The sequence below is a fragment of the Heterodontus francisci genome, chromosome 4 (genome assembly GCF_036365525.1).
Source record: "Heterodontus francisci isolate sHetFra1 chromosome 4, sHetFra1.hap1, whole genome shotgun sequence".
Classification (NCBI taxonomy): domain Eukaryota; kingdom Metazoa; phylum Chordata; class Chondrichthyes; order Heterodontiformes; family Heterodontidae; genus Heterodontus; species Heterodontus francisci.
Genome location: NC_090374.1, coordinates 92,384,616 through 92,395,284, shown reverse-complemented (window position 1 = coordinate 92,395,284; position 10,669 = coordinate 92,384,616). Strand labels below are relative to the sequence as shown.

Sequence of the window (10,669 nt, the reverse complement as noted above, 5' to 3'; positions counted from 1 at the left end):
TCTGAAAAAAATTATGGGTCTTGGGGAAAAGGCGACGGACTGGGATTAGCTGAGCTGCTGTCGCAGAGAGCCGGCATCGTCAAGGCGAGCCAAATGGCCTCTTTGTAACCATTCAATGTTTCTATAAAGCACTGAATGCCCTGAAAGGCACTATATAAATGTAAATTATTTCGTTTCTTTATTTCAAACCCTCTTACAGATACTGAGCTATGTTTATTTTTTTCCGTGTCAAATAAAAAGAGCCAGTTTTAAGATCAGAATGGTTATTACTCCGCTCATTTCCATGGTCAGAATGGCGCAGGCGCATTGTTTCTTTCGGGTGACGGGGTGAGAGGTCAGACATCCGGGTAGAGCCGCGCTGCCACGTCTGGTTCCTGTGCCTCAACATCCGGGCACTTGAGCAGTTGGAGCCGCAGCCACCGGTTCAGATTGAAATCCATTTGCAGAGAAAGTCGGTGGCGGGCTCGCTCCTGCTTCCCACGGCCCCTCTTCCAGTCCCTGCGTACAGGGAAGGCTAGCCCGAGCCGACATGTGGGCCAGGCTGTTGTTGCAGCTGTTGTGGGCCCAGCTGCTGGTGCCGCTGGTCCGCGGCTCCGAGCTCACTTTCGAGTTACCCGACAACGCCAAGCAGTGTTTCTACGAGGACATCGTGCAGGGCACCAAGTGCACGCTGGAGTTCCAGGTAAGGCCCGGCCCGGGCTCGGGGGGTTGATAGATGGTCGGGGCGGTTGGGGGGATGGGGTGATCACAACGAGCCAGGGGTGATGGTGGGGTGTGATGGGGGGAGGAGTAATCGGTGTGAAAGAGGGGGTATGATATTTTTGTATGCCCTGAGTAATTTGAGGCATAACATCTGTAGCATTCTCTGGGTTACAAGTCCAGTTGAGGGCTTGGCATTAAATTTCTCCTTGTACACAATATTCATTGTTTGAGTGACAGTTGATGAACTGACATGATATAAATGTCTCCTACTGTCACCTGAGCATGAATGTGACTGTTCGCCACCTTGGGTGTCATATTTGACCCAAAGATCATCCAACCATATCTGCATTATCACTAAATGCCTACTTCCATTTCTGTAACATTGTCTGACACTGTTCCTGCCTCAACATCTACTGCTGAAAACCTCATCCATGCCTTTGTTACTCTAAACTTGACCAATCCAGTGCCATCATGGCCAGCCTCCTACCCTCTAAACTTGTCATCCAAAACTAGTGTCTGTTTCCTACTTGCACCTAGTCCTATTGACCCAACACCATGAGCTCACTGACCTATATTTGCTCTTAGTTAGGTAATGCCTCAATTTTGAAAATCTTATCCCTGTTTTCAAGTCCCTTCATGGTTTTGCTGCTCCCTAACTCTAATCACCTCTGGCCCCACAAACCTCTGAGGTATCTGTGCTCCTTCAAATCTGACCTCTTGAACTCCACCATTGGTGGCTGTGACTTCAGCTGCCAAGGCCCTAGGTTTTGGAATTCCTTCCCTAAACTTTTCCATCTCTCTTTAAGATGCTCCTTCAAATCTACCTCTTTGATCAAGCTTTTGGAAACTGTTCTAATATCTCCTTATGTGGCTTGGTGTCAGATTTTGTTTGATAATGCTGCTGTCAAGCACTTTGGGACATTTTACTATGTTAAATGTACTATATAAATGCAAGTAGTTGTTGCTACCTGTGTTGTATGGGATGTGGGGCTTGTTTTTCCTCCTTTCGGCCACTGCAGAGGAGCTACTATACAAGAAGGAGGGTCAATTGTGCGTCTCTTCAGATGCATATAATAGAAGAAAATTGCATTCTGAAATTAAATGTAGTGTACTGATTGTTATTGTTAATTGTACAAGTCAAATCAGTTCAAATTAAATAGTTTCTGATCTCCACAAAAACATAATTTTGGGAGAAACAATTGGACAAAAGTTGAACAAAAACAGATGCTCCCAGACCTGCTGAGTATTTCCAGCATTTTCTGCTTTTATTTCAGATTTCCAGCATTTGCATTATTTTACTTTTGTGTTATTGGACAAAAGTTAATCTTGTTAATCCACAGAAAAGTCTCTATTGGAACAAGGAGGGTTTGCTTGAGGTGGGGCACTTCCAATGAAGTGTAAAACTGTTTTAGCTTTTTTCATCTCTAAGAAAGAACCATATCACCTATGCTTTATTGACTTTCACACCTGATCACCTCATTCTTTTGTGAGACGAGAATTAATTTTTCTAAGTTTACCATCTGTTTCCCCAGTATGTTAATGGTCAGTAGTGTTTCTCGATGTAATATCGTATCCATTTTGATACCAGCTGGGTGAGTTGAATAGCTCTAGAAATCATGTTTTGAGCTGGCGTTCATCATGATTTGGTATTGCTTAAAGGTGAAGGAACATGATTATAGTTACATGCCATGGATTTCTGTAGCATGCCACCTTCTTTCCTACAGAGCTGGAGGCAAGAGAAAGCCCAAAATGACCATCATGTAGTTAGGGGAGTTCTTCTCAATATTGCTAGATGTTAAATCTCAAGACTGAATAAAGCATTAAATTGATCTCCATGCATATGGTTTTTATATTGGAAAAACATTGCACCTGAAAAATATTGTGGCAGTCTTGATCCAATTCCTAATTAAATTCAATGGGTCTATTGCTGAAACCTCCTATAATTCAGCATAAATTATGACCTGTGGGACTGACAATTACATGTATTTATGTATTGCATATTGATGTATTTGACATTGTTATCAAATATGAATGCAAGCTCCTTCTGTTTTCAGTAAGCTATGTGCAATTATGCACTATTTGCCCAGTTCATTATAATCATACATATGTGTGTACAAAATGTAATAGTGGACAATTTAAAAATACATCTTTAATTTCTGATACCACCATGATTAGATAATTTGTTGTCTTGAAACATATGTTTTGTGGACTTCCTTGCTCTCTGTTCCAAATAATGTTTTTATTGAATGGGTCCCTAGTCTGTCACTCACTTGCCTCTGGCTGAAATTTGAAGCAAATTACTGGGGAGGTCTGAGTGATATTCTTTTACTGTCCAGAAGGCGGTGTATAATTGTTTTTGTCAAAAAAAGTTCAACATCTCTTGCAAGCCGCTTTGCCTGATGTCAGGAACTTGTGTGGATGTCTTTGGAACAGTATCCATGCGCTAATCAGCTATGATATTTTGTCCTTTTCTTTTCAATACATTACTTACAATCCATTATGTTGTGTTTTTTTTAAAGCTTGAAAGGTTTAAAGTATTATAACAACCTGACTTAACTGAAACAAATGCAAAATAGTACGGATGCTGGAAATCTGAAATAAAAACAGAAAATGCTAGAAACGCTCAGGTCAAGCAGCATCCGTGGAGAGAAAAACAGCATTAATGTTTCAGGTTGACCAGAAACATTAGCACTGTTTCTCTGTCCACAGATGCTGCTTGATCTGCTGAACATTTCCAGCATTTTCTGATTCAACTGAAAATATGTTCTGGTGATGAGGTGTGTTGGTGAAACCTTTTCTTTATAATTTTTTTAGCTTTTTTAGCTTAGGTTTTATGCATTGTGTTGACTTATTTTTGTTTAGTTTGAGACTTGTGAATTTTGTGCACCTAAATTGTGCCCTAATGTGTTAACAGGTCATTACTGGTGGGCATTACGATGTGGACTGTCGGTTGGAAGATGCTGATGGTGCAGTTTTGTACAAAGAGATGAAGAAACAGTATGACAGTTTCACCTTCACAGCTGCAAAAAATGGAACTTACAAGTTCTGTTTTAGCAATGAATTTTCCACCTTCACACACAAAACCGTGTATTTTGATTTCCAGGTTGGGGATGACCCTCCTTTGTTTCCCAATGAAAACAGAGTCTCTGCACTGACTCAGGTATGAAGTAATAAAGCTTGGGTTTTATGCAAATTTTTAATAGATTCCCTTTCAGGTTGAATCCAGAGAAATAGTCTTAAAGATTTAGCAATATATTTGCTTTTAATTTGACCTGGTCTGCTATAAGGTTCCAAAAATATTGCCAAATTTAGCTGCATTAGTTATGAAAAGAAATTTTGGTTTGGCTGACAATCTCACATGACAGAATGTGAATGGTGTGATTTGCTAATGCAGGCAATGGCATTATTCACTCTTTGTTAGTGTGAATTCACATGCACTGTTATTTAATGGACTGTGCTGATTTCAGTTTCCACACAACCATTTAGAGATCTTGGACTAATTTTAAACCCTGAAAACAGGGGGCTTTGAGTTAGGTGGAAAGTTCAAAATGCTGAGTCTGAAACAGGAACCCAGCCCACCCGCTCCTGGTTTTAACACCGGCAAAGTGAGGGTCAGGAGATCAATCCATGGGAGGTGGGTTAATCATTGAAACCTGTGTATTCTATTTTGATCTATGTTGGCTGGGTTTTCTGGGTCTCGGAAAACCTGGCAGATTAAGAGAGGTGAGAGGGGGCCAGATCCATCAGGCTTAATGGTGCTGTTTGTGGGCCAAGTGATGCAGGAGTAATTCCTCCAGGCTCAACAAGCCTATCTGTAAACTACCACCCCAACTCTTTGATCTTTCTTCATCCAACCTGTAAAACACACAATCGGTGGAGTTAAAACTCCATCTTGTACAATACTCCTTGCTACTGTCCCAGTAAATGTCAGGGCCCCTGTGTCCTTTGCAGTTTCAAAATAAAACATTTGCAATTAAATTGTATATATCTTCAATGAGCAAACAAACCCTTGGACTTATTTATTTTGCAATATTCTCAAAGATCAATGTTTTTAATACATTTTTGGGGGTTATAAAAATATATTGCATTTTTGTCTTATTTTCCAAAGCATTGTAAAAGCATTTCCTAATTAATGGCTTTGTAGGAAATGACTGTAATGTAGGCAAACCTTTAAGTTTTATGTAATGTAATGAGTACCAGTGTGTTGCCATGTGACTGATCTAACATGCTATCACCTCAACTACTTCCACATGTCCTTCTCTAGAGAGGATGAAATAGTAATTTACTACTGGCAGAACTTTGGGAACAGATTGCCTGGCATAGTTTCAGCAAGAAATACTAGGTGGTCCTAGAATGAAAAGATTTTTATTTAGAAAGATAATCTCAAATTACATGTTAGGGATACTTATTTTCATTAACTTCTTTGGCCTATGATGCACCTATAATTATAGACATATAATTGGACCTAAAATAAGGTTTTTAAAGCAATTCTTCCCACCCTTTTGAGAAATATACACACATAGGTCCTTCTATTTGCCCAACTGTGCCTTGATATGGGACAGGATAGGGTGTGGCAAATCTAAAATTCAATGGGAAATAGCTTTGTCTCAGCATTATTTACTAAACGTGTTGACAAAATTGTTGCGATACTCACAGAATGGTGCATCTTTTGATTACTAATTAAGAATACATTGGGGGGAAAAAAACCTTAGTAACCGTGTAAAAAGAATTTAATGGGCAAGAGGTTTGTGTTTAACTATAATTTGTGATAACAAATATGGCAAGACTTGATGCAATTTTTTTGCTAAATATTTCTTGAAGTGAGTGATACTTCGGGCACTGTTGATCCACTATATTTAGTGTGCTTTTTATGGGGTTTTGCTGAATATAAGTGGCAAGTTATTTTGCTTAAATTGGAATTAAAGTTCTCTTTTATTCAAAATATTTATGCTTTCCATTTAAAAAAAAAAACAGATGGAGTCAGCTTGTGTCACAATGCACGAAGCCATGAAGTCTGTCATCGATTATCAAACGCATTTTCGCCTAAGGGAAGCACAAGGTCGAAGTCGTGCTGAGGACCTCAACTCAAGGGTTGCTTTTTGGTCTGTAGGAGAAGCTCTCATCTTGTTGGTTGTGAGTCTTGGCCAGGTGGTTCTCCTCAGGAGCTTCTTCTCGGACAGAAGAACCACTTCTACACGTGTTGGTTCATAATGTGTAGCCATGGCCCAAGGTCTAAGCAGCACCTAACAGTTTTCAGTTCAGTGACTTGTTTGTTTGAAGATTAGGTCCAGGAAAGCTGTTAAGATTAAAATCCTTATTGAACTGATTTTCTCATCACTTTGGACTATTCACCCAGAGCAAATATTCAAAGATTAAGATAGTGTAATTTTACTGCAGCTGGATGTCCAACAGATATCTGCATTATGGGCTCTGTCCCCTAGGGGGAAAAGCCATTGCTTATGTTAAATGATAATTCATGCTTTTTGAGCATAGCAATAAATGGTGCATCTCATCCCTTGCAATCATATCAATGAAATATGATTCTTGGGGTGTTTTCAAGACATCCAAACTAATTTGAAGCCCAACCAGCCTCACTTATCACCGATCTAGTCTGTTTGGCATCCAGGTATTTGAGACATTTCTTAAGCAGCAGCAATCACACAATTGTCACTTTTTTGTTTTGGTTTATTAAAGATGTAACAATAGGAATACTGTGGCAATTCTTAAGCATACTGTTCTTTGCATTGAGAAGCAATTTTGTACCTTTTTCATTGGATGTGCATACATGACAGTATTTCAAAATAAATCAAGCCAGGTTACATCCTGTAAATGTTTTAGCTATTTTAAGATACCCCTTAAATTTCCAAGGTTTTCTGATAGTTATGTCTACAGTGGAACAGCCATTTTAAAAGGTTGGTAACTTGGGAAAATGTGATTTTCAAAGTAAGATATTATTTTATAATAAACTTTCTGGTCTTCACTTTGATTTTGTGAAACCTTGTTTGTTTTGCATATATGTTTCTTGTTTGAAATTACCAAGTGTTGAGTAAATCAAACCACTGAGGATTAAAAGAGGAATTTGGGATTATTGTATATGCCAGGGTGTAAATTTCTTTCTGCTTAGAAGTGTAAAGGGGATAACAAATTGTCCATGGCATGTTTCACATTGGCTGAGTGGGACTGATATAAAGGCTTGACCCAAAATAAAATATATTTTTAAGACTTATTGGTTTCTTTAAAGATTTTTTAAAAAATCTAATACTGGTTATTATAAATATATGCATTGACACAGTTTCACAAACTTTCCAATTTTTGGTGGCAGGTGAGTGATAAATATTCCAGAGGAAAACAATGGGAACTTTATTTTGTTTTTGCCTGATCTTTTGTTCTATCGATATGCTTAAGACTTGTCGGTTTAATGCTGTCCATGTAATGATTTGATTTTTTTCCCCCTGAAATCTCCCTATATTTAACATTATTCACCCACATTATTCACCTAAATAAAAGTTTGGCCTTGCACATTTTTTTTAGTACTCATGCCAATTTAAGTCATTTGTACACTTATGGACGTCTGTTGTATGCTATAATCATGCAAGCTGACTTCTCAACTGTAAAACCTATTGTGGCAGTACATCTGCCAGAATTACAAGCCAGATCAGTACTTCTAATAGTAACTGTTTAAAATGCGTACTTAGGATAAGTTCTTGTGTTTGAAAACTGTTTTGTTCCATTTAATTAAAAATGTTCATATTGCACTGTAAATTCTGAAACAATGAGTGCTAATTTTATCTTGTATGAATGCAAACACAGGATTTGTTACAAATGCATAAATTATTGAAATACAAGACATTGTATTGATAAGCATTGTGCATTTAGTGTTTGTCATGTCTTGTAGCTTAAACCACTGACTACATGGTTTCTACTTATTACTCTTTCATTCAGTTTTCAGGCATTAAAATGTAAGCCTGCTTTGGTAAGGTTATCAGTAAGTGTAAGAACAAGGTCTGTGAAATTGGACAATAAAAAAAAAATGATAAAATTGTGCATCTGATATCTGTTCTGAAATATCTTAATACACGCAGAAGTAATAGATTTTAATGCAGACGAAGTATATGTCAGGAGTGGGAATCTCCGCTTAGGGCAAGTGTGTATGGGAAATTGTGGGCATTGTATCATTGGTTTTCTATTATGTTAGTGGTAGGCAAGGTTCCTTGCTGTCTTCATACAGTCAGATAATTAACTCTGCAAGTGTACATTTGGTTATAAAAGTGCCTTTTTTAATACTGTAACAAAACTTGCATCTATGTGGCACCTTTGATGTAGAAAAAATTCATAGGAGCGTGATCAAACAAAATTTGACACCGAGCCACATAGGGAATATTAGGGTGGCTGTCCAAAAGCTTGGACAAAGAAGTAGGTTTTCAGCAATGTCTTAGGAGGTAGAGGGAAGAGATGTTTAGGGTGGAATTTCCAGAACTTAGAGCCTTGGCAACTGAATTCACAGCTGCTAATGCTGGGAGATACAAATCAGAGGTGCTGAAGGCCAGAATCTGAGGAGTGCAGATATATGAGGGTTGTCGGGTTGGAGGAGGTTTTAGAGTTTGGGAGAGGTGAGGCCATGGATGGGTTTGAAAATTAGGATGAGAATTTTAAAATAGAAGCATTACTTAATGGGTAGCCAATGTAGGTCAGCAAGGGCATGAGTGAAGGGTTAGCGGGACTAAGTGTATGTTAGCACCAGACAGCAGAGTTTTGGATGAGCTGAAGCCTGTGGAGGGTGGAAGATGGCAGGCCAGCCAGGAGAGCATTGGAATAGTCAAGTTTAGAGGTAACAAAGGCATGGATGAGGGTTTCCAGAGCAGATGAGTTGGGAGATAAGGAGATAGAAATAGGTGGTCTCTGTTTATGCATAAATGCAGAGTAATTGTGTTGACTATTGGACTTGATGTAATAGATTTCCTCACTCCAAAGCAGTTTGCTTGGAAAATACTAAATGACAATACAGTCCTTACCCCAAATCAAGGTCTTCCCTAGGGCCAGGGAAGAATAAATAATTATGCAAAACACATGCAAGCTTTTAAACATTGTTAGCTTTAATTGCAATACTGTACTTTGAATGATACACTGAACAATTCTCCATAACAACTGTCCTTTCAAAATAAACAAAATGCAGCAACTGTGCCATTCAATGAGCAATGATCAGTCAGCAAAAACAAAAATGTACCTCTGCAATTTTGAATGTGGATAATACTTGTGTATTGCTGAAAAAAGACAAGCTGTTCAAGCTTTTATTTATTTTATTTAGCGATACAGCACTGAAACAGGCCCTTCGGCCCACCGAGTCTGTGCCAACCAACAACCACCCATTTATACTAACCTTTACAGTAATCCCATATTCCCTACCACCTACCTACACTAAGGTAAATTGGCCATTGTAAATTGCCCCATCACCTGCAAGTCTTTGGCGGTGGGAGGAAACCGGAGCACCCGGTGAAAACCCACACGGTCACAGGGAGAACTTGCAAACTCCACACAGGCAGTACCCAGAATTGAACCCGGGTCCCTGGAGCTGTGCGGCTGTGGTGCTAGTCACTGTGCCTACCACACACGAGTAATGTGGTATATGAATTTCAGTGCCGTGCAATGCCAGGAACATAAACCGCATGTCCCAACAACTGGTGGATCATTCCTTCGGCTGTTTCCAATAGGCAGAGTACTGACCATACTCAACCAGCCTCTACTTGCAAAACTCAGAATGCAATGTCCGACGTTAGATGCGATTCCACAATTGGACAGCACTTACTGAACAATCCCGAATGTGCTAAGAATTACGCTAACAACCAATTTAAGATTGTCAGGCTCGCAATGTGGTTCACTTAAGCTTGCTAGAATTTACATATCTTCATATGCAGAGACCTGTCCTCTGTGGGCAAAAGGAACATGTCCAGGCATTGTGCCTTTTTTGAATTAAACAAAAGTGTAAGCGACAACAGTTCCCTGGTGCATTTGCATAGCAATGCCTCGACCAGTCGACTTGCCAACCAATCAGTACTCTTATGCTGAATAAATTGTTGCTCCCTTTGAAACTTGGCATTCTTGGATCTGTCCTGATGAGTGCAAGACTAAAAGCTTCAACAGCTTGTCTTTTTTCAGCAATACTCAAGTGTTATCCACATTCAAAATTGCAGAGGTACATTTTGATTTTTGCTGACTGATCATTGCTCATTGAATGGCACAGATACTGCATTTTGTTTATTTTGAAAGGACAGTTATGGAGAATTGTTCAGTGTATCATTCAAAGTACAGTATTGCAATTAAAGCTAACAATGTTTAAAACCGTGCTTGATGGCGACATCCTCTTACTGGAAAATACCACTTGTTGCTACTGCATAGTAGCAGTATGAAGTGGCTAGCTTCACCTGTTGCTCAAATATTTGCGATGCTTTACTCTTCCAGGATAATTTAAGGTAGACTTGGCACTTTTCAGGTCCGAAAGTGACAGCCATAGGCCCATTCATGTGTTTGTACTATACGCAACGAGCGATGATCTGATCGGGGTAGCCATTATCCAGCAGGGTAGCTTTGATATGACCCATTTTGGTGTCCAGATTGCACAGAGCAAATGGCTTGAGCCATTTGAGATTGAGATTGCTGAAAGAGTAATTCTTATAGCGTATGGGGATGTAGGAATCCCACGCATATATTCACCAGTGAAGGTAGGCTTGTGGCAGACCAGGGTTATCCAACCTTTTCATGTCATGAGCCACGTTACTATTTTTGTCTTGCAAAGGGGGCTGGTGACACAATTTCAGAAAAATAAAGGCATTAAAAATGTATCTTACTATTGATCAAAACAACTACATTTTTGTGAAGAAGCTTTAACTGAGATCACAGATTTATTGACTTAATTTCTCTTCACTACGTTGGACACTGATTTGTGAGATACCCGGCATTCTTTTTGCTTGCA

The 10,669-nt window shown here is 39.2% G+C and overlaps 1 protein-coding gene across 1 annotated transcript; it reads left to right on the top strand.

Moving 5' to 3' along the window:
• The first annotated feature begins 352 nt into the window (after positions 1–352).
• Positions 353–7,746, top strand: tmed7 (transmembrane p24 trafficking protein 7). Its single transcript, XM_068029867.1, has 3 exons — positions 353–682; positions 3,617–3,862; positions 5,677–7,746. The coding sequence occupies exons 1-3, from the start codon at positions 530–532 to the stop codon at positions 5,911–5,913; spliced, it is 636 nt and encodes a 211-aa protein (XP_067885968.1). The 5' UTR covers positions 353–529; the 3' UTR covers positions 5,914–7,746.
• Positions 7,747–10,669: the final 2,923 nt, after the last annotated feature.

Coding starts and splice junctions, on each gene's coding strand:
- tmed7 (XM_068029867.1), top strand. CDS start 530: ATGTGGGCCAGGCTGTTGTTGCAGCTGTTGTGGGCCCAGCTGCTGGTG. Junction 683..3,616: donor AGTGCACGCTGGAGTTCCAG/GTAAGGCCCGGC, acceptor ATGTGTTAACAG/GTCATTACTGGTGGGCATTA. Junction 3,863..5,676: donor GAGTCTCTGCACTGACTCAG/GTATGAAGTAAT, acceptor AAAAAAAAACAG/ATGGAGTCAGCTTGTGTCAC.